The sequence below is a fragment of the Xenopus laevis genome, chromosome 9_10L, assembly GCF_017654675.1.
Source record: "Xenopus laevis strain J_2021 chromosome 9_10L, Xenopus_laevis_v10.1, whole genome shotgun sequence".
Lineage (NCBI taxonomy): Eukaryota > Metazoa > Chordata > Amphibia > Anura > Pipidae > Xenopus > Xenopus laevis.
The window spans coordinates 132,419,352-132,444,317 of NC_054387.1; the positions used below are offsets into that span (position 1 = coordinate 132,419,352).

A 24,966-nucleotide genomic window follows, 5' to 3' on the forward strand; every position below is an offset into this window, starting at 1 on the left:
AACGATTCGAAGGATTTCAATCCAACGATCGAAGGATTATCCTTCGACCAAAAAAACTTAGCCAAGCCTACGGGGACCTTTCCGTTAGGCTAACATTGGGTTCAGTAGCTTTTAGGTGGCGAACTAGGGGGTCGAAGTTTTTTCTTAAAGAGACAGTACTTCGACTATCGAGTGGTCGAATAGTCGAATGATTTTTAGTACGAATCATTCGAGTCGAAGTCGTAGTCGAAGGTCGAAGTAGCCCATTCGATGGTCGAAAAAAACACTTCAAAATTCGAAGTTATGTTACTTCGAATCCTTCACTCGAAGTTAATGAATTGGCCCCTTAGTGTAACCACCTCACCTATTGGACAAAGAGTGTAATACCACTTCCTGCCACACTGCTATATAGTGTTGTGCAGGGAGTGGCCTCTTCCTCTGTGGCCCCTGGTGTTGCTGCTAGGTAATTTCCATTGAGCCTGGGATCACCATAGGCCCCAGTAAGCTATTTACCCCAAAGGGACCTGACACCTTTGGTGCTTAAGTCGGGGACCAGGCAACCCCGTAGCATAGTAAGCTCCTGTAATAGACTCTCTAGGAGAGTGAGGCATAGAGTTTTTAGCAGTAATAGGAGTTGTCGCTCCATCGAGGATTGGTAGAAGGAAGTAGCTTCCTACAAGGCTTCCCTTGTTGTTGCCTTTAGTGCAGGGAACTGAGTGATAGGGAATGTAGGCTAGCAGAGGACTGCCTGTACCCTACCTGATTGATCCCGATGCCCACACTGGCAACATCTGACTTGTAAGAATTGATGTACACCTGTCTGCTGATATCTTAAGGAGTTACGTCTGCCTGACTGTGATCATTACTCTGTCCACTGTGATTCCATCTGCTGTATCCTACAAGTACTTGTGAGTAAACCTGGGGATATTTGCTTTGCATAATAACCCTGTTCACTTATTTCACCATCCAAGAACCTCCTGGCGTCCAATCTATCTACCTACACAATACTCATGATTTACAGGAATATCTAAACGCTGTCAACAATGACCCTTAAAATGATCTTTCTACCAAATTCTGACTTTTCATAACGGAGGGCCACTCTACTTAATTTAACTGAAGCAGGGAAATAGAATAGTATTCAACTATTTTGTGACTGTAAGGAAAGAGTTCATTCCTTCGGGGCTAACTCTAAATCAGCAGGAGGACCTGCCCTAGTTTCAAATATCACAAGGTTTCACCAAACACAAAAGTGAAACAGGACTTACTGCATATTTTAAACAGACTCGATGAAACAGGAAAACACCAGCCATCAGAGAGACAGAAGGGTGAGTGAAACGGCGCTAGTTGAAGAACCGTATGATTTTGCCATACTGCTCCGTGTACAAACCTGCAGATGACACTCAGGAGTTCAGGTCAGTGTGCAGTATATGTAAAAGAAATGTTTTGGAGACATAGATAGTTAGTCCTGTAGGAACAGGGCAGGAAACTGGAGGTGGGGTTTCCAGACTGGGGTTATTGTAATCTAGACTATTAAACTGTGAGAACCAGTAGCAGAGTCGGAACTAGGGGAAGCAGAAGGAAGAGCAGTTTGTGTTTGTTCCCCACTGTCACTCACTCCCCTCCCTTCCCCTCTGTCTCCCTCCCCTCTTCTGTTCTCATCTCCCTTCCTTGTTACAGCACATTCACAACACAGATTCTCGGTTGCATGTGCACACAAGGAGGTGGATTCCTGGGGAGGGTGGTGGTCGGCTAGGTTGCCTAGACTGCTGGTTGGCTTGGCCCAGCCCTGACCAGTAGGACATTAGCTCTGAAACCTCCATACCAGTACGGCTAAAGAGAGAATACATCTCACTCATGTCCCATCTGACTTCAAGATGGCAGCTGTGTGCCAAGAGTAATTTCCATTAACCTTCTATTTCCACACTTTGTTGGTGGGCGAATTAAACAAACAGGGTTTAGACCCATAATGAGTCCCGCTGATTGTAGCTGGTCTCTCTCAAACTCCACCCAGGGGGATCCATAACAGTTCATTATCATAGCATTTGTCCTGTGTGTGTGCTCTTATAGTTTCCATGGATCTAATCCATTCAATCTGATGAGGTGTTCTTCCAGTTGGCGGCCCATGGTGTCTTTGTTGTTGTTAGTAGATGTGTGGAAGGCTTGTTAGTCTGGAGCTTTAAACCCAGGAAAATTGACATAGGACTGGGTTCTATAGTGTTTGAGGACAGTTGTCAGTGTAAGAGCAACCATTTTCCAAAACTTTTTGACCACCACACAGGTCCACCACATGTGAAAAAGGTTCCTTACTCTTCACATACCCAAAATACTTCAAAGGAAGGGAGTTGCCTGAGAGGTGGGTAATTCTCTAAGGGATGTAATACCATCTGTAATGTAATTTATGGGCCTTTCCAGTTACAAGACAACAAACTGTTGCTTTACTGTCCGCCTTATATATTTATATATAGTGATCATATCCCCCTTATATATTTATATATAGTGATCATATCCCCCTTTTATATATATATATAGTGGTCATATCCCCCTTATATATTTATATATAGTGATCATATCCCCCTTATATATTTATATATAGTGATCATATCCCCCTTATATATTTATATATAGTGATCATATCCCCTTATATATTTATATATAGTGATCATATCCCCTTATATATCTATATATAGTAATCATATCCCCCTTAACTGTCTCTTCTCCAGTGTAACCAATCCCAACTTGCCTTTCCCTATAACTGATCCCTTCCATTCCCTTCAGCTTAATCGCTCTTCTCTGTACTTTCTCTATTTCATTACTGTCCCCCCATATATATATATATATATATATATATATATATATATATATATATATATATATATATATATAACGTGATCATGTCCCCCTGTTACTGTTACTTAGTCGCTCTTCTCTGTACTTTCTCTATTTCATTACTGACCCCCTTATATACTGTATTTATATATAGTGATCATAACCCCTGTTACTGTCTATTCTCCAGTGTAACCAAACTCAACTTGCCTTTCCCTATAACTGATCCCAACCATTCCTGTTATCAGCTTAGTCGCTCTTCTCTTTATAGGGGGAAATTTGCTAATGGGTGAAGTGGCTAACGCTGGCGAAAATTCGCCAGCGTGACGTCATTTTGGCACTTCGCCGATTTACTAACAGTAGCTGGCGGAAATTTGCTGGTGTAATTTCGCCAAGGAGATAGACTCTGGCCCAACTTCGCACTCTAACGCCAGGCGAATTTTCGGTCTGGCGAAAGATCGTTACTCCCTATTTTGATTTTACTGACTGTTACCTCTATAGCCAGACTTGCCTTCGCCACCTCAGACCAGGCAAAGTGAAATAGAGTAGATATACGTCCATTGTACTTTAACTGCGCGCCGTATGCTAATTAGCCACCGCTAGCGTAGCTTCGACCTGCAGAGCGTAATTTTGTGGCGTTATTTTGCCAGCTTTTGGTACCCTGTGCGCAACTTCGGATCTTCGTGAATTTGCGTTGTCCAGGCAAATTAACACTTGGCAAAGTTTTGCGATGTGCGCGAAGCCTGCGCTGGCGAATTTTCGCCGGTTAGTGAACCCCAGGTCCTTCTCCATTAATGTTTTTCTCATTAAGTAGCTGCATATTTTTATATCCCAGGTGCATGACCTTACATTTCTCAATATTGAATCTCATCTGCCACTTAGGAAGGATACGACATCCTTCATGTTATTAATTGGACTGCATCAATTTGTGTCATCTGCAAACACTGATACACTACTTACACTACCCTTCCCTGAATTATTAAAAGAGAGATATATCATAATTGCCCACTCAGTGTTGAGTATGAGTGGGATGAGACTGACAGACATTTTTTCAGAAGGAAACAAAGAGTCAAGGATAATGTGACTGTTTCACACAGCAAACAAAATAAATAAAATACACACGTTCCCTCTTGGGCTCTAACTAAACTCAAAGTTCATGTCCCTCACTCGCAGTGTCTAGTGGTGAAAAGTCTCAGCAACTGGACTTACTCTGAGTATTTTTGAAAATATGTTCTAGCTCATCTGAGCAGCTTCCTCGGTTCAACTGAGTACTATCACTTAGTTGAACTGAAGAATCAGGCGCTGAATCAACAGATAAAACCTTTACATTAAAAAATGCTTTGGTGTACCTAAAAGTTCAAGTGGAAAGGAAGTGTAGGTTGATGGAACTGGTAAACCAGTTATACTATTTAATGCTGCAATTCGAACTTTGAGGCTGCTGATTTCAAGCTTTTTTTAATGCACTTCTTCTAAAAATCTAAGATCATCCTGTGGTCCAAATTATTGGACTACACCATTTGTAAAATGATTTGAGAGTAAGTCTTTAAAGTGCTGGAACTATGGCTATAAAAAAATACCAAGTTATGGAGAAGTATTTTATCCCTAGACATCAATTCTCTTTACTGTTTCATGTCATTAAAGCATCTTTTGTCACCTCTCTTTACCTTTGACATGTAGTTGGTAGGCTGACCCTTTTTACCCTCAATCTATTCACCCACTTCCCTAGGCAATAAAGATAACCAGGTTGGGATAAAACAGGCCACAGTTTTATTACAAAATTGTTATTAAACGTTACATTTTACTAAATAGAAATATTAGAATAACAATATTCTAACATACATAAACATTATACACCCCGACTGGAATGCTTGCCCACTGGAAGACACCCCAACTGAGCTACCTGCCACAAGAGCAATAGGTGGGCAAATAGGAGCAGGCAACCGTAAAACTACCATCCAGCAAACCTTGTCTGAGGAGACTATACGTGCCTAAAACTGGGGGAATAAGCCCCCCCCCCCACCCCTGGCAAGCGTTCATCCGCAGCTGTGACACACCAAAACCATATTGAATTCCTACTTCCCCTTAATTTAACCCAAAAACAGGGCGGGCATATAGGATGTTGCTCATTTCTGAGCTCCATTCCAGAAAAGGCAGATACTTCCTCCCTGTTCTCCTTCTATCTCATCATCATCATCATCATTTATTTATATAGCGCTGTCAAGATACGCAGTGCTTTACTGCAGTTATAGCAAACAGGGAATAAATGGTGGATAACAGACAAGGATTACAGAGTACAATAGGGTTTACAAACTAAAAGTTAGGGTACAATTGAGACATTAGGATTGTATAAACACTTTGTCATTTTTAAACAAATGGGTCTTTAAGGAGCGTTTGAAAGTTTGGAAAGAAGGAGAAAGTCTGACAGCTTGTGGCAGAGAGTTCCAGAGAAAAGCAGAAGCCCGAGAGAAGTCTTGTAGACAAGAATGGGCAGAAGTGACCAGAGGAAAAGTGAGGCGAAGATCAGAAGCAGAACGAAGGTTTCGTGAAGGAGAGTATTTGGAGATTAGAGATGAAATATAGGGAGGGGTTTCATTATTTGAATGTGAGTGTTAGTAATTTGAATTTGATTCTAGAAGAGATTGGGAGCCAGTGAAGGGACATACATATGGGAGCAGCTGATGTTGAGCGGCGAGCTAGATGAATGAGTCTAGCGGCCGCGTTTAGAACAGATTGGAGTTGTGAAAGGTGACTTGTTGGAATACCTGTGAGGAGTAAGTTGCAGTAATCAAGGCGGGAGATGATGAGAGATTGAATCAGTGTTTTAGTTGATTCTGAACTGAGATTGGGTCGTATTCGAGCAATGTTGCGCAGTTGAATACGGCAAGATTTTGCAAGTGTTTGAATGTGAGGTGAAAAAGACAGAAGTGAGTCTAAGATGACTCCTAGGCAACCTGTGTGGTGGAATGAAAGGTGGTGTTGTTTACAGTGAGTGATATCTGAGGGACAGGGGAAGATCTTGGAGGAAATATGATGAGTTCTGTTTTAGAAAGGTTCAGTTTCAGGTGGTGCTGTGACATCCAGGAGGAGACAGCAGAGAGACAGTCTGTGACTTGGGAAAGGACAGAATTAGAAAGATCAGGAGTAGACAAGTAGAGTTGGGTGTCATCAGCATAAAGGTGATACTGAAGTCCAAATGACTGAATGAGTTTTCCTAGTGAAGTTGTATAGAGCGAGAACAGCAGGGGGCCAAGAACAGAGCCTTGAGGAACTCCAACAGAGAGTGGGAAAGTAGTAGAAGTAGAGTTAGAGAAGGAAACTTTAAAGAAACGGTCAGACAGATAAGATGTAAACCATGAAAGAGCAGTGTCCCGAATGCCAGCTGAGTGTAGAATGTTCTATCTCACAATCCCCTCCTCCTATTCCCATCCCATCCATTAGTTTACTCTTAACCCCTCTTTTTCTTCTTCACAGGTTTCCAGCACAATTGCAGCCAAGCAAGGAGTTGAGCCCACCCCAACTGTGCATCAAGCATCACAATTAACACAATTTGGGTGTTGACAAATCAGGAACACATTGTGGCTAACTATCCCAGACAGGAGTTTGCTTCAATTCTGCTGTGTGGTTTTAAAGTACAGGTATAAGGTAAGATTGACATTTAGATTAGTTCAGTGGATTTTTCCCAAATAGAACACTCAACTAAAGGAACCCCCACTGAATTGACAAATCCTTGTCCTTCAACCTTCTGTTATCCTCATGTTTCCTACCCTCCTCCCACTCCTGTTTGTAAGATTTCCAGTGATATTCACCAGGTTGATCTTCCTACCTCAACCAGTTGAAGTGTCTCCAGAAATTGTTCTGAAAACTCCTCATAAAAGATATGTCTGTATTACACCCCTAAAAACACTGTCACAGCCAGTGGCATAACTAGAAGTTACTGGGCCCCAAGGCAAATTCATTTTAGGGCCTTCAACATACCCAAAGGTTGACCTGTTTTACCAATATATGTTGAAATTATTTGGGCCTTGTGGGGCCCCCTATACCTCCTCGGCCCCCCCATGCAGCCACAGGGTCTGCTTCTTCTGTAGTTACACCCCTGTCACAGCCTTCTCTGAATGTCACTAACGATTTTATCTTCCATAAATATTCCATCATCCTCATCATCCTCATCATTCAAGATTTAGCTCTGGCCTGTAGTGTTAGGGCACCTTTTCTCTTTATCTCAGTAGGAGGTAAAACACAAAATGTAACGTTTCCTTTCACTTGTGTAATGCTTTCTTGGGCTATTCAGCACATAAATAGTTAAAGGTGTCCAGCTAGTGTATGAGCATGGGTTACACTGTGAAACTACACTCAGGGCAGAGCCTTTCGCTAAATGGAAGCTTCCCCTTTAAGATGTTGTAAAACTACAACCCACAGGCTAATTAGTGTAAAAGTAGATGAATTGGACGCCAGGAGGTTTTTTATGCAAACAAGAGAGATGGTTTATTATACAAATATGCAAAGGCAAATGACCACAGGTTTACTCACACAGGAGCTGTAGCAGGTATAGCATATCACAGAGGAGGAAGGATAGCAGGATGATGACGATGATGCAGCATGTACAGATGTCACTCCCATAGTCAAATAGTAGGCAGAATATCTCACTCTCAAAGACCAGCGACCAGTGTGAAACAGGATCAATCAGGTAGAGACCAGGCAGTCCTCTGCTAAACTGAGTTCCCTACACTAAAGGCAACCTTAGAAGCCTTTGGGAGGCTACTCCCTGCTATTCTCCTTGATGGAGCACACAACTGCTCATATTACCTAAATCGGGCTATCTCTCTCTCTCTGTTGTACTGTATATATGTCGGCAGCGCACACTACTATTTAAAATTATAGAAGCTTACAAAGCCATGTACGGCGGTGCGTAAGATAGATATAATTAGTTGCAACAACAAAAAGTTTGCTTCATGTAATATATTAATCAAAATTAATAAATCCTCAGAGAGCTCAAAAATGGTTGATTTGATTTTTTGAGGTTTTTTAATTCCAAGTACAAAAACAGTGAAAATTGCTATACAAATATCAATTTAATAAATACAATTAATTATACCACAATTCATGTATATATAGCACCATATATGGTTTGCACCATATTTTTAAAAGAATAATTTAGCTGCTAATCTTTGATTATGCAGATAATGAGGCTTGGAGGAGACGTTTAAAAACGCATCATCTGGATCAGCATTCCTTGTTTGTCAAATTGACTTATGTCCATGGTATTAACCTGCTTAGGTAAAAGTCACAATGAAGCGCTTGTTACAGGTTTTAACCATTGTATGCAGGACATATTCACTTCGTTGCTGATAATAAGAAACAATGTAGCAGAGTGTGGGAATATATTCAAAACACTTGCAGCCGTAGATACGAAGAGCTGTGCCTTTTGATATACTGCGCTGAAAATCCAGATAGATAAGTAGTATGACATAAATTTCAGTTAGTAAGTATAGGGTTGACTGTCAGTCGGCTACACGCCAAGCATACATTACCACCTTGTCGGTGTAGTCTCTGTGGCGGTTACGTTGCTCGCAGAGCTGTCCTGGCTTGCACTTGCACTTCCAGAGCCGATCTGTAGAGCCAAAGGTCCCAGTCACTCCTCGTTCCACGTATCTGATTTCCAGATTGTTAAATGTGCTCAAATGATAGCGTTTCTCTCCTCCACATGGCCAACGGGCGTTTCCCCTTGAGCGGCTTCGTCATGGCTTAATGATGTCATATTTGCTCGCCTCTTATAGCCCTTCTTGTGGTGAGAATTAACAAAAAGGGTTAAATCTTACAATTAACCCTACTGTTGCTGTTTTTTCATATAGTGCTACACAATGGTGCCATTCATTTTTGTACACATATACATACATTTAAATCGTATTCCTCACATTTTAACATTTTATTTATTTGTTAACACATGTATTTTTATCATTGTTTTCTGGTTCACAACTCGAGTGGTTCTATCATGCCTATTATTAGTTTTATAGTTTCTTAAGATTATTCCTAACAATTAAAGAATTAAATTATTAAACATTTACAAATATCACAAAAAAACTCCAAATTTGCTATCATCGTTTAAACCATTAGGCCAAAGTGTGTTTAATTCATACATCCACCTTAATTCCTTTTGAAGCAGTTTTTTATCAATTTCTCCTCCCCGGATCCCCAGGGAAACGTGTTCAATTCCAAACATCTTTAGATTTTTTAATTCTCCACCATGCACGTTTCTAAAATGTCTTGCCACCGAGCTTTTTTGTACATTACAATTAATATCACTGATATGTTCCAGGATACGTCTACTCAAAGGCCTAAATGTTTTCCCAACATATCGCATAGGACAATTACATTCTATGACGTACACCACAGCAGTGGTTTGGCAATTTATAAAGTTATTTATCTTATAGATTTTTTTATTTTTTAAATGGGTAAAATCCCTACATTTTTTTACATATTTGCAGCATTTACAATGCCCACATTTGTGCATCCCTTTTTCCGGTTCTGGTAGCCATGTTAAGGCTTTTCCATGACTACTGTTGACAAAATGACTACTAGTTAGCTTGTCCTTTAAAGATGGCGCTCTTCTTGCGGTCATTCTAGGAAAAGGACTTAAAAAGCTTTTTAACTCAGGATCAGCTAGTAAAATATCCCAATTTCTTTTTAACACCTGCTGGATATCATACCATTGACTGTTATACTCTGTTATAAATCTCATCTCTGAACTTGTTTGTTTTTGTTTATTTTTGAAAATTAATTCTGTTCGATTTGCTGTTTTGGCCTTTTGATACCCTCTACTTATTGTCTGCTTGCTATAACCCCTATTTGTCAGTCTCTGCGTTAGTTCTTCAGCCTGCTGATCAAAATCAAAATCTTGAGTACAATTTCTCCGTACTCGCAGAAACTGACCAATAGGGATTCTTCTTATCAATGATTGGGGATGGTGGCTTTCGGCTCTCAGTAAAGTGTTTGTAGCTGTTTCTTTTCTATATGTTCGAGTACTTAGTACTCATTATCTGCATAATCAAAGATTAGCATCTTAATTATTCTTTTAAAAATATGGTGCAAACCATATATGGTGCTATATATACATGAATTGTGGTATAATTAATTGTATTTATTAAATTGATATTTGTATAGCAATTTTCACTGTTTTTGTACTTGGAATTAAAAAACCTCAAAAAATCAAATCAACAATTTTTGAGCTCTCTGAGGATTTATTAATTTTGATTAATATATTACATGAAGCAATCTACAGTGTGCGGAAAATAAGATCTTTAAAAACTTTTTGTTGTATCTCTCTCTCTCTCTCTCTCTCTATCTCTCCTAGAGAGACTATTTCAGATCTGCCCTAATGATAACTAATCCTCATTCATGGGAGAGCCTGGTTCCCGACTTCAGCACCAAAGGTACAGGTCCCTTTGGGGTAAATGGCTTTACTGGGGCCTTGGTGATCCCAGGCTCAATGGGAAACACAAGCAGCACAGACACCAGGAGCCAAAGAGGAAGAGGCCACTCCCTGCACAGCACTATATAGCAGTGAGGCAGGGGAGTGTCATTACACTCTTTGTCCAATAGGTGAGGATGTTGCACTTAACAAGTTACAAGGGCTTGTGCCCAATAACAAGGGATAAGAGAAACTATATAGAAAGGTAGGGGATTAACTCTATAGGGATACGATATCCTATAGGTCCCTACACTTGTATGAGATTTGTACCTTTTTCTTATTTTAGTTCTTGAAATGAGCAGCACAAGGCATTGATGAAAGATGAACCAGACAGAGTGGGGAAAGGAGACTGAAAGCAGAATATGGAACAACATGGTGGAAACATTCGAGAACCTTGACAGCAGGAGCTTTAAAAAATTAAAGCACAAACTCATATACAAGGCGCCTGCAGGAATGAAACCCATCACATGGAGACAAGTAGAAGAAGCCAGAGAACATGAGTTGGTCAATATCATCATCAGACACTACACAATAAAACATGGTCCACAAATGACTGTAGAGATACTGGAAGAGATCAATGAGAGACAGGCCAGTGAGGAACTACAAGCTGCACTAATGACAAGTGAGTACATTTCACATAATGAGCTTTTTCTTGAGATAAGAGACTGGCAACTCTTTTTTTTCCAGGAAATGTCTTCAAAACCCAGACAGACAAAGAAATAATAGGCTAAAGCCATACACACCAAGATCTGTTTCTTTGACCATCTACAGGCTGCACAAATTATGTTGATCCATATTATTTTTCTGCTGTGAGGGGGGGGTAGTTAGTTTAAGGAAAGGTCAACCAGTTGGACAGTCAGTAGGAGACAAGGACAGTTGGGCATAATGCTGGACTGTGATATAGCAGCACTCATTAGGCATCTATGGGCAAATGTAGATCCAATGGAGGTAGCTGGACCCTACTAAGAACCTTACTCCAAGTAGAGAATGTCCAATTAACAACCACCCTCTGTACCCGATCCTGTAGCCAGTTTCCTATCCATGTGCAAATGACTTCATTAAGCCCAACAGACCTTTGTTTAGAAAGCAGTCGTTTGTGGGGCACAGTATCAAACTCAAAATCCAAATAGATCACATCTACTGCCCCCCACTGTCCAGCACCTTACTTACCTCATCATAAAAAGCAATGAAATTTGTCTGACATGACCTATCCTTCATAAAGCCATGCTGATTGCTGCTCATAATGCCATTCACTAGGACAAAATAAAAAGTAGGAATAACAATACATGTGTAGCCTTACAGAGAATTTGTCTTTTAGATGGGGTCAGTGATCCCATTTGTAAGCTGGAAAGAGTCAGAAGAAGGTAAATAATTCAAAAACTATAAAAAATAAATAATGAAGACCAATCAAAAAGTTGTTTAAACAGAAAATTGTCTGATTACAAAGTACAGGTACAATTGAATCCATTTTTACACACTGGCAGCACTTGCATCAGACCCAACTCTGCCTGGTGAGCACAACACTTTGATTTGTTTTTCCCTCTTTCAGTGGCTGATAAGAATGACACAACAGCTCAAACAGATCCAGGTGAGTATATGACAGAAAGAAAAGTCTGATTTCTATTTAGTAAAAATGCAAGAAATGACAAATGAATAATGTACTCACATGTACTTTTAAATTAGTCTCTGCCCCAGTGGAGCTCATATATACTCTGACATAAGTCTCTGTTCCAGTGGAGCTCACATATTCTATGACATTAGTCTGTGCCTCAGTGGATTGTAAGTATTTAGAGTTAATTTATACCAGGAACCAGTGAACCTACTGGTATATTTTTTATCTCTGGTGCAATGCAGATGCCCATAATTACAAACACAAACCTTCAACCCAGGTTTTGAAGGAAGCCTCTGTAACCACTGGGCACCTATTAAATACCAAATTCTGCACAATGTTAACAGAAAACATGTTCTTTCTATCACTAGCTGGTAACTTCTTTATCTCATGTGTATAACATTTATACAATACACTGTAACACTGCTCATAGGAGACCCTGTAATATAGGGATACTAACCCAAAAACCAAGAAATGTAGTGAGACTGATGACGTGCAGTGGCGGAACTACCGGGGGAGCAGGGGGGTGCGAGCGTGCCAGGGCCCGCACCCCCTCAGGGCCCCCCAGCAGTTTGTGCGCCGCTTTGCGCCGGGCAGTTCCGGGTGTACGGAGGGGGGCGGGGGGCCCGGCTGCACGTCCTGCGCCAGGGCCCGCCCCCCTCTAGTTACGTTTCTGATGACGTGTGTCTATGTGGGGCTACCTTGAGCTGTAGTTTTAGGGAACTGTGGCAGTAGGTTCCCTAAAGTTATTGTTTAACTACTAGGGATGCACCGAATATACTATTTTGGATTTGGCCGAACCCCCGAATCCTTGGCGAATGATTTGGCAAGGATTCGGGGGAAAACATTTTTTGCTTCCTTGTTTTGTAACAAAAAGTTCCGAACCGAATCCAGGATTCGGTGCATCCTTATTAACTACAACTCCCTGCATCACCTGCCCGCTCAGTTGGTATATTTGTTTCAAATTGCTGGGCCATGTGCCAAATAATGGGATCACTGCTGTTTAGGAAAGTAAAATCTTGAAATCTCTTTTTTTTTTATGTTTTTTTTAATAAATAAGAGAATATATGTTCTATATGTTTGTTAGTCCGTCGGATGAGTGAGACAAAAAAATGTCCGTCAATGAATATGTGAAATGAGTTGGATTTTACGACTTACTGCTCTTTTCCAGTTTTTCTATCAGATAGGAAAGATAGACAGGTATGGGTGGACCTTTAGATGTCAGTCAAGAAAGGGTTTGACCACTCCCACTCCTCTATGCTCATAACACAAACTGTCTGTTAATAGTGGGCCATGTTAAGCAGTACTATTAATTGTCCCCCATACACTCAAGTTTAAGAATGGAGCCACATTTTTAGAACTGTATTGTAGATATTCCATGAGATGTTATTTATTTTCTGTACTTGCAGCCCAGTCTAAATATGTGTAAGAAAATTCTAAAATTATCCTATAACATGGTTACATAGTGTTCGCATTTGTTTGTTTTCTTTTTCTAGCTAATAAGAAAGACGGGACAACTCAGACAGATACAGGTGTGTATATGGCAGAAGAAGAAAACATCTGATTTATATTGAGCTACAGCACAACCATATAACACGTGTATAATCCTTAAACTGTATATGTGGGAGGAAGGAGGGCAACCCAGCCAAGTTCCAACCAATGTGCTGAAACCCAGGGAAGAGTTATATAACACCCTCCTTATCTATATTGTGCCAGATTATGCTGCAAAGCTTCATGGAGAAATGGAGAAGGTCCAATCAATTACATTAGTCCCACCCCAGAGGAGTTTATACACACAGCAGGGTTAGTTTCATCACAAGCCAAAAAGTCTACCAGTATATTACCTTTATCAAAGGATAAATAGCCACTGTGGGACCCGGTGTCAAATGAACATTTGCACAATGGTAAAATGTTTAATTACAGATTTTAATGACATATAGATAACGTGAGCTGTTCTTTCTTTGTATGAACTTTATATGATTTTTTCTGGTTGAGGTTTTTAGGGGGAAAACTTGAATTTTTCATGGAAAAATAAAAAATCTAATTTTTAGAGATTTATACAACCATCTCAAACTGTCGAGGTCATCTAGAAGTCAATGGCAGATTTATGTTGAACATTTGAACATTAATATTAACATTCTGAAGTTGAGCTTAATTAAAAAGGAAACCTTCATTAGCTGATTTCTCAGTTGTGTATTCAGGTGAACAGTAACAGTTCAGAATATCTGCTGTTTCCTTGCTTTCATCAACCAACTGACCCCATGTCCTGCTTCTTTTTTTTTTGCTATATACATATTTTTAAAAATAATTTGGATTCATTTTATGCATTTTTTTAGCTTAATTTGAATGCTCTAAAAGCATGATTTTTCTTACCAACCTCAACACTAAGGGGCCGATTCATTAACTTCTAGTGAAGGATTCGAAGGTAAAATATTCCTTCGATCGTTGGATTTAAATCCTTCGAATTGTTCGATTAGAAGGATTTAATCGTTCGATCGAAGGAATAATCCTTCGATCGTACGATCGTACTATCTGCGCTAAATCCTTCAACTTCGATATTCGAAGTCGAAGGATTTTAGTTCCTAGTCGAATATCGAGGGTTAATTAACCCTCGATATTCGACTCTTGATGAATCGGCCCCTAATACTTTTAGTTACACCTTTATAGAGTTGTCTCTGGCGTATAATCTCCAACAAGACCATGTTATAATCACCATTCCTTAAATGCTCCCCCACACAAATAGTAGAGATGAGTTTGGCATTAGTTATTTCCACTACTAGTTGGTTTAGGAACAACCTGAAAGAAAAAGTTGCCATAATAACAACTTGACCTAGTTGTGAAACCTTCTCCATTTGTAACAGTAGCTGGGCTTAATTCTTGTCAATTATATGAGGTGGTTTGTAGCACACACCAATGATAATTTTCTTTGTAACCTTGAGTCCAGCAGAAATTTCTAGAAAAAGGGATTACCTTGTAATTTCTTAATAGAATGTCTTTAATTCTGGCTCATTCTGGCAGGCACATGTTTCATCCTACCAGGTCTCAGTGATGCCAATTATGTCATAAACATAATTTTAAGCACATGCAATAACCTAATTTACCAAGCTCTGTGCATTTACCAGCATACAGCGGGGAGTGCTACTTTTCCCTCTGATATTTACATTACGTAATGAAGAGTTAGCTCTAAGGTTTCTATACAAATGTATCTCCTTAAGGGATACTGTCATGGGAAAAACATTTTTTTTCAAAATGAATCAGTTAAAGGAAAACTATACCCCCAAAATGAATACTTAAGCAACAGATAGTTTATATCAAATTGAATGCCATATTAAAGAATCTTACCAAACTGGAATATATATTTACATAAATATTGCCCTTTTACATCTCTTGCCTTGAACCACCATTTCGTGACTCTATCTGTGCTGCCTCAGAGATCACCTGACCAGAAATACTACAGCTCTAACTGTAACAGGAAGAAGTGAGGAAGCAAAAGGCAGAACTCTGTCTGTTAATTGGCTCATGTGACCTTACATGTGGTTTGTATGTGTGCACAGTGAATCTTACGATCTCAGGGGGCGGCCCTTATTTTTTAAAATGGCAATTTTCTATTTATGATTACCCAATGGCACATACTACTAGAAAAGTATATTATTATGATAATGGTTCATTTACATGAAGCAGGGTTTTACATATGAGCTGTTTTACTCAGTATCTTTTAATAGAGACCTACATTGTTTGGGGGGTATAGTTTTCCTTTAATAGTGCTGCTCCAGCAGAATTCTGCACTGTAATCCATTTGTCAAAAGAGCAAACAGATTTTTCTATATTCAGTTTTGAAATCTGACATGGGGCTAGACATATTGTCAATTTCCCAGCTGCCCCAAGTCATGTGACTTGTGCTCTGATAAACTTCAATCACTCTTTACTGCTGTACTGCAAGTTGGAGTGATATCACCCCCTCCCTTTACCCCCCCAGCAGCCAAACAAAAGAACAATGGGAAGGTAACCAGATAGCAGCTCCCTAACACAAGATAACAGCTGCCTGGTAGATCTAAGAACAACACTCAATAGTAAAAACCCATGTCTCACTGAGACACATTCAGTTATATTGAGAAGGAAAAACACCAGCCTGCCAAAAAGCATTTCTCTCCTAAAGTGCAAACACAAGTCACATGACTTGGGGCAGCTGGGAAATTGACAAAATGTCTAGCCCTGTATCAGATTTTAAAATTGAATATAAAATTGAATCTAAAAAAATCTGTTTGCTCTTTTGAGAAATGGATTTCAGCGCAGAATTCTGCTGGAACAGCACTGTTAACTGATTCATTTTGAAAAAAAAAAATTTACCCATGGCAGTATCCCTTTAGCTTATAAATTGTATGCCCGACAGTCCTCCCCCATGACCCCTTACTAATCCCACAGCCTGGTCTTTGTTAGCTTCCCCACATTTGTGCATGGTCTTGGTCTACCAAAAGATGGTAAAACAAAAGTCAAAGACGGTGATTGCATGCCTTAGGGTCCATGCATGTTCTACCATTGCTGGGTCTGAATTATGCTCCGTAAACCATATGCCCATATTCTGCCATGACTTGGCTAAACCAAGAAGAAATACATAATCTCCACAAAAGGATGCCTTTGATTACGCATGTTAACACACAAAACGCATTAGGACGATTAATGTTTGTGTAATAAAGCGAAGTGATTTTACCGCTGCCTGGAGTCCTGCTGAGTGCGTGCCAATTTGCCGGTTTCAAGTCAAGATGTCTCCCCTATGCTGAGGGTTCGGGGTGCAGCACCCGGGCCACTGAACAGGAGCGGTGAGTGACCCATACTTTCTGATTTTGGAGTGTCATTAGTGGAGGGTTTGGGGTAAGCGCACCCGAACCAAACTATAGTTACAGTGAGTGAGTTTTCAGCTTATAATACTGACCGCTCAAGGAAAGATCGTCCAATAAATTAATTATACGGCAGGGGGTTAGAGCGCTCCAGCTCCTTTCTTCTATCATTTTATCACATAATCTCCACAAAAACCTACAATAAACAAAAACATTCACCAGGGCAACATCTAGACAACTTGCAGAGAAATACATGATGGTGCAAAATGCTGACAGATGAACCCAGGTCACTTGCGTATATAAATGCATTTTTACCTCCCATTTAATGTATATATTTGTTTATTCTGACAGTGAAGGGTGAAGGTGATTATGCTGAAGAGAGAACTTTACTGAGAAATCCAGATCCAGGTTTGTACCACTCGTATATAAATTGCAAACAGTAGCCCTCACCACTTATAGTATGAATCTGTCTGCTTTCAGTCTGACTTTCATATTAAAGGAAAACTATACCCCCAAAATGAACACTTAAGCAACAGATAGTTCATATAATATTAAGTGGCATATTAAAGAATCTTATCAAACTGGAATATATATTTAAGTAAATATTGCCCTTTTACATCTCATGCCTTGAGACACCATTTTGTGATGGTCTGTGTGCTGCCTCAGAGATCTCCTGACCAGAAATACTGCAGCTCTAACTGTAACAGGAAGAGATCACCTAACCAGAAATACAGCAGCTCTAACTGTAACAGGAAGAGATCACCTGACCAGAAATACTGCAGCTCTAACTGTAACAGGAAGAGATCACCTGACCAGAAATACTGCAGCTCTAACTGTAACAGGAAGAGATCACCTGACCAGAAATACTGCAGCTCTAACTGTAACAGGAAGAGATCACCTGACCAGAAATACTACAACTCTAACTGTAACAAGAAGAAGTGTGGAAGCAAAAGACACAACTCTGTCTGTTAATTGGCTCATGTGACCTAACATGTATGGTTTGTTGGTATGTTTGTGAGTACAGTGAACCCTACGATCCCAGGGGATGGCCCTTATTTTTTAAAATGGCAATTTTCTATTTATGATTACCCAATGGCACATACTACTAGAAAAGTATATTATTATGATAATGGTTTATTTACATGAAGCAGGATTTTACATATGAGCTGTTTTATGCAATATCTTTTTATAGAGACCTACATTGTTTGGGGGGTATAGTTTTCCTTTAATGAAAATGTGAAACAGGGCTCACCATGGTCCATCAGAGGGAAATTTCACAGCTCTTTTATTCATTTGAATGGTATTATGGGGGGGAGTATTCATCAAGGGAGAACCCTCACTTTTACCAATGTCAAACTTCTATACCCTTTAATTAGTAAATATGCCCCTCTGTATCTATGTATCTGGCTGCTAATCTCATGTATCTTTGCTTATGTCACTGCAACCCACACCATGTCCCTCTAGCACCTCTCTCTATGTACTTCACTACCTCCTAATGTATCTATGTATCTTACTAACCCCAAACACTATACCTTCTGTGTGTTTGTGTGGGTCAGGATTCTACAGTCACCAGCTTAAACCTGGCAAAAACACTGTTGTTAAAACATAGTGTATATTGTAATTATATCTGGTGAAGAGTCACATATATTCGGCATTGTCAAGTCAATACTTGACAATGTCATGCCACCTTTTTGGTTTTGGTGGAAGTTTGCCAGATTTAACCTTTCACATTTTATTAGATATGTCTCTTATTATATTATTGCCCAGCACCCCTCTCCATATCAGGCCTGCATGTAACTTCGCAGAGCAGAAGTAAAGATCAGCCCTAAAATCCATGAAGCTACATGCAGGCAGAATCTGTGATTGTCAATACAGCTACAGGGAGATGCTAATTACAGTGGATCCACTTCTTTCCTCCTGATTAAAAACTACAGGCAGAGAACAGAGGAGGCAATGTTCCATGTGACCGTGCCTTTATGCTTGGCCCCCTTTAAACTATGGGCCCCGGACAACCATCCAGATATTCCTATGGTAATCTGCCACAGGCTGCAGTGGTTACAGTTTGATTTCATTACCAAGAGAAACCACTTGTATAACAGTATGTTGATATAGGCAGTACTTATTTCCAATCCACTATTATAATTATATAAATAATAATAAATAATTTACTTTTATCTTCTCAGGAATAATAAACACCGTGAACAAAATAGTAGAATTCTTTAAAGAGTCTAAGCTCTGCCTGAGGGACATCCTGGACATTGGGCAGGAGAATATAAATGAAGTTGCCCCCCAGACTGTACAAGATCTTCCCTGGGCTCTCCTAAGGAAACTGATGGCTCTGGACAGGACTGCAAGAACAATTCAACTTGAGGATGTTTCTGCAAGTTCAGGGTCAGATGCTGATAGCACAGAAGAGGAACTATCTCAATATTTGGATTTTTATAGCAAAGAGAATACCTCTAAATCCATCAATCCATTAGATATTTTGTGTGTTCTCTTGCATTGCTCAGATATGTTTTTACAGCAAAACATCTTTTCAAAAATGTCCATGTGTCAATTTGCTGTCCCACTGCTTCTCCCTGCTGGTGATGGTCCAGAATGTACGTTCATGCTCTGGGCTATGAGAGACATTACCAAGAGATGGAGACCCCACACTCAGGCAGAGAATAAAGGATTTATAGAAGAAAACCTAGTTCAAGTAGAAATGCCATTGCTCTCCTTTGTGAGACTGGGGCAAAGCAAATTATCTAAGTCTAAAATCCTTAATCAAGTGCTCAGTCCAGCCCAGCAGTACCAGGACTTCTTTATTCATGACAATATGTTGGGTGGAAACATTAGTAGAGAAATCTCTAATGGTCTAGTGGAAATCTCCTGGTATTTACCTGTTGGAAGAGATATTTCTGTTACTTTCCCAGAACCTGTTGCTGTTACTAATTTACGTGGAGACATAGAGTCTAACTGGACCCAATTCAGCTTCCTAACCCAGGTCTCATCAGCAGTGTTTGTATTTGCTGAGAGTATTAATGTGAGCTATTAGCCAAGTGTAGTAAATCCAACACCGTCTTCTATTTCATCATTACTCCAAGTGGCAAAGGTGTCAGTAAAGAAACATCAGAATCATTCAAAAAGTTATTCTATGTTCTCAATGCTAACAAATCACATATAATTGTAAAAGAGAAGAGAGCAAATGATGCAGAACTACTGAAAAATCTACAAACCATTATAAAACATTTTTTGAAAGAATCCAATAAGAAAATAAAACTGGAAGATTTAGCAAAAACAGCCACTAAACTTGGCATCAAGGTAGATGAAAATTCCCAGGAATGTCAGAAAGCAAAAGAATGTGCCACAGACATAACTAAAGAGATACAAGATGTTGCACAATATAAGAAAGAGACAATGAAACTACAAGGGGATCTGTGGAAGCAAGTGACCAAGACAGAGAAGGAATTACACAGAATGAGAAACCAAGGGGATAGAAATACAGAACAATACCGATCTCATCTGAGAGAGGAACTTAACAAGTTACACATGATGCAGAACCAACATGATCTACCTGATTCTATGAGTAAGTTTATTTCTTCCATCACATGTTTGTCAAAGGCAGAGAAACATTATTTCCTGAAATGGATGAAATTTGACCTTGACACATTGACTAGAAATCATCTCTCCATGTTGAAAGCAAAATACAAGGAAATGTATAACAATAAAGACAGTAATCAAAAGAAGTTGAAACAGTTAGACCAGCAGATATCTGATAGTTCTTTGGGAGTTGAACATTTTCTGCGTGAAATGGGGCAGTTTTATGAGGCAGAATGTTCAATGGTGAGTCAAGGCAAACTCAAACCAGATAAGACAAAATTCTGTAATCTCCCAGGAGTTGCTGCAGATCTGCTACTGGATGGGTTCCCATTGGAACTGATAGATGGTGATGCCTCCAACATCCCCCTGCAGTGGGTCACTGATCTTTTGCATGAGCTGAATAAGAAGACAGGAGGAAAGTGCAGAATGAGAGTAATTTCTGTGCTGGGAGTGCAGAGCACAGGGAAGTCCACCCTCCTGAACACCATGTTTGGCTTGCAGCTTCCAGTGGCCAGTGGACGATGCATACGAGGAGCCTTCATGACATTGATTAAAGTGAAAGAGGACCTGAAACAGAACCTGGGCTGTGACTTTATTATAGTGACTGACACACAAGGTTTCAAGGCTCCAGAACTGGCTTCTCTGGAGGACAGCTATGAACATGACAATGAGTTGGCAACTCTAGTGGTTGGTCTCAGTGATATCACTATAATCAATATGACCATGGATAATACAACAGAGATGAAAGATACACTGCAGACTGTGGTTCATGCATGTCTTAGAATGAATAACATAATGAAGAAACTCAACTGCCAATTTGTACATCAGAATGTGAGTGATGTTGTAGCTCATGAATTGAACACGAGAAGTGTTAACAAATTCTTGGAGCAGCTGGATGAGATGACAAGAGCAGCTGCTAACATGGAATGTAAGAATGGGATCACAAAGTTTAGTGATATCATGTACTATAACCTTGAGAGAGACAATTGGTACATTCCTGGGCTTTGGTACGGTGTCCCACCCATGGCTTCCGTAAACTCAGGCTACAGTGAAAATGTGTATGAACTAAAAAAATATTTATTCAAATTTATGGAGAAAAGAGAAAGTCTTCCAGAATCACAGCATATTATTCAATTTATCGAATGGATGAAAAGCTTGTGGAACTCTGTGAAACATGAGAATTTTATTATCAGTTTCAGAAACAGCCGGGAAGCTGAAGACTATGATCAGTTAACAATGAAATACTCCCAATGGGAATGGAAATTCCGCAAACAGGTTCATACCTGGCTAATTAGCACCAAGAACACAATCAAAAATCAGTCAGCAGACGAACTTCAGTCAAAAATCAGATGCACAGATTTGAAGCAAAGTTTGATTTGTTTACTTGGCAAACAGGAGAAAATGATGCTAGATTCATTAAAACAATACCTTGAAAGTACATTTGATAATGTTCATCTGATTGAAAAGTACAGAGCAGATTTCTCCAGAAGGGTGCAATTCCTCCAGAGCAAACTGCAAAGCTCTGCAACAGCAAAGATTGATGAGATTATTATACTCCAAAAAGGTATAGATCAAATTATGTACACAGTGAATGGTTGTCAAAGAACAATTCAGATAAAAGTCTCATTTCTCCTAGAACAGGTCAGAGAAAGGAAAAGTCACTATGGGGATGTGGAAATAGAAAAGGAATTTGAGAATATGTGGGCAAGTTCAATAGCTGAGCTACCAAAGAATCTTTTAGAGAAACGCAGCGTCACTAAAGAAATGCTACTGGAGCTGAAGCGTGACTTGGTCGTCAAAGAGAACTCTTTACAGGCGAAATATCTCTGTATAGAACAATTAGATGGGTTTGGCAAAAGTGAATTCCAGATTAAACGTCAGCATGTTGGAGGGAGTTTTCTAGCACGTTTTATAGAAATGAATTCCAAAGAAATCAATTTTAAAACAGAAAATCTAGCTTATTATTTAATAATAAAATGTTTAAAATATGTAACAAAGAAGGTTAATACAGGAGGAGACTATGATCAGACTTATTGCCAAGAATTGCTCAATATGATCAATGAAAGGCTCAGCGAGGAAGATGTAAAAAAACTGCATATTACCCATCAGTTTGAGTTGGATTTAAAACTTCATATTTTTGGGAATGCAGCTTCAAGCTTCCAAATGATGCACGAGAGATTTATCCAAGAAAATGATCCGCTGAGCTATCTGGAAAAACTAAAATCTCATTATTGGGAAATAGTTCACAATATATATGAGGGAAAGGATGAAACACAAAGTAGAGCCAAACAGTTCTGTGAGCTCTGCCTGAAGCCGGCAATAACCCACCGGATTTATGAGCATCTGGGGAAGGATATTGTAGATAATATTGTGTACAAACAAAATTCCAAAGAATTGAGCAGCCGCCGTCTCTTTCAGTCACATGTACTTGAGAGATCAGAACTTTTCTCAGTATGTCACCTACATTAATTCTTACGAGTGGTTTGTGAAACAATACATATTAAAAACGTATGCAAAAGGACTAAGCGAGTTGCAAACAAAAATTCTTTCTGATATCTGTAAAAAAATTAGGACAATTTTTGAAAAGCTTGAAGACATTCCCACTCTCTCAGACTTTTTGAAAACCTTTTGTGAGACAATGAAGAGTGAATTAGTCATTTCTCAGATGGAGTTGCAGTTGGTCAGTTTCCAGAACAAAACAGATGTCAGACAGTTCACAAAGGAGATGGGTTTTTTTCTCAAAGAAACAGAGGAACAGATCAGATCAGAGATTGAATCTTCTACAACAGAATCAGTACTTGCCAAACTCACTCTGAAGCCTGAGGACGAGCTGTTTGATAGACTGTTTGGCTGCGGGAAGCAGTGTCCCCTCTGTGGAGTCCCCTGTGAGGCTGGAGGTACTGACCATAATGAGCACTTTGCATCTGTCCATCGACCTCAAGGTTTATACCGAAATGAGAAGTGGGACAAACTGCGTATTCATATATGTTTGTTTGATGCTTTCCATTGCAATAGCTTTATGCTTGATCCCAAAATCCGGACCTCAAACTACTGGAAATATATTTTTGTGAAGTATCATAATGACTTTGCAATGGAATATAATGCTGAGCCTGCTGATATACCTGATGACTGGTACAGAATAACAATGGAAAATGCACTTGATAGTTTAAAGAAAACATATGTCACTTAAAATATAACAAAGAACCATGTTGTAACATAATGGCCACTGATCCAGTTTTATTATACAAACTATGAGCTCTGTAAAGTGCCAGTAAATGGTTATTTCTTATTATTTACACCAATGTATTCCACAGAGTTGTACAATATATGGTTTTATACATTAAAAATACAAGAAAACACATACAAAAACAACAGTCAATAAAAGAAGTAATGGGGGATTTGCCCAAAAGAGCTTGTAATGTTTTATTAGCTTAATAAGAATTGCCCGCTGATATGAACGAATGGACACAGCACTGCTCACAGGAAACGTAAAAGTCAATATTCATGCATGTCTTTATTATTACAGTAGTACCCAATGTCATAAAGTCACCAAAATGGGTGCAATTTGCCATATTTTACCCACGCTTCATTGCTTCTTGCCAGGAATACCACAATTCAAAAATAGAAAAGGTGCATTGCACACTTTGCAGGAGAAAGATCAACATTTTATTGAGCACAAAGTTACATAATAAGCCCTACGCATTTCGACCATAAAGCGGTCTTCATCAGGGAAAAAAATATATACGAAAAGGCAAAAAAATTTGATTTTTCTCATGCAGAGTGTGCAATCTCCAATATAGATAATACTCATAAATAGAAAAGGTGGATTGCACACCCTTTCTCTCATCTGGACCCTGTTGTGTTGGGAGGAAAGATGATTTCCACTGTCTACAGCTCAGTCACAGTGTCCCCTTTTTCCAACAAAGATATTTGCACTGCTCTCAGACATTGTGGTATTCCTGAAAACAGTTAGAAGGTGAGGTGCTAATCCCACCAATAATGCTGCCCATTAAAGTCTCCAATACAGAAACTACTCAAAAATAGCAACTCTGCATGAGAAAAATCTCAATTTTATTGAGCATAAAATTACATAATAAGCCATATGCGTTTTGACCATAAAGTGGTCTTCATCAGGGGGAAAATATATACAAAGAGGCCGAAAGATCCTTATGTCTAAACAGGTTTTATATGAGTTACATCATTCAGTGTGAGAACATAAGCTCAGAAGGTTAAGGTATAAAACCCTTTTAGACACAAGGATCTTTCTGCATTTTTGTATATATTTTTCCGCTGATAGTCAAAACGCATAGGGCTAACTATGTAACTTTCTGCTCAATAAAATTGAGATTTTTCTCAGGCAGAGTTGCTATTTTTGAGTATTATCTGTATTGGAGACTTTAATGGGCAGCCTCTGTGGGATTAGCACCTCACCTTCTAACTGTTTTGAGGTCAGCAGTTGTTAGAAGGGAATTCATCCAGCCTGAGCCTTTCAACATTTACATCTTTATGGAAGAGCTGAGGTTTATTTCTTGAAGCAGAGATCAATTAAGATTTGGGCATGGCCCTCTTCACCTCTATCAGCAGTATTTTGTATGAAATCTCTATATTAAGGGGGTTATTTATCAAAGTCTGAATTTATCTCAATATTTTCTGAAAAAAACTCCGACCAAATC

General features: G+C 39.4%; 1 protein-coding gene across 1 annotated transcript; it reads left to right on the plus strand.

The window, feature by feature from the left end:
• Positions 1 to 522: 522 nt before the first annotated feature.
• On the plus strand, positions 523 to 23,702 carry LOC108703955 (interferon-induced very large GTPase 1-like). Its single transcript, XM_041576816.1, is given in 9 exon segments — positions 523 to 1,391; positions 6,274 to 6,444; positions 10,554 to 10,889; positions 11,817 to 11,855; positions 13,373 to 13,408; positions 17,063 to 17,119; positions 18,895 to 19,734; positions 19,737 to 22,719; positions 22,721 to 23,702. Coding segments are annotated over 7 exon segments (5,019 nt in total). The 5' UTR covers positions 523 to 1,391; positions 6,274 to 6,444; positions 10,554 to 10,588; the 3' UTR covers positions 23,484 to 23,702.
• Positions 23,703 to 24,966: the final 1,264 nt, after the last annotated feature.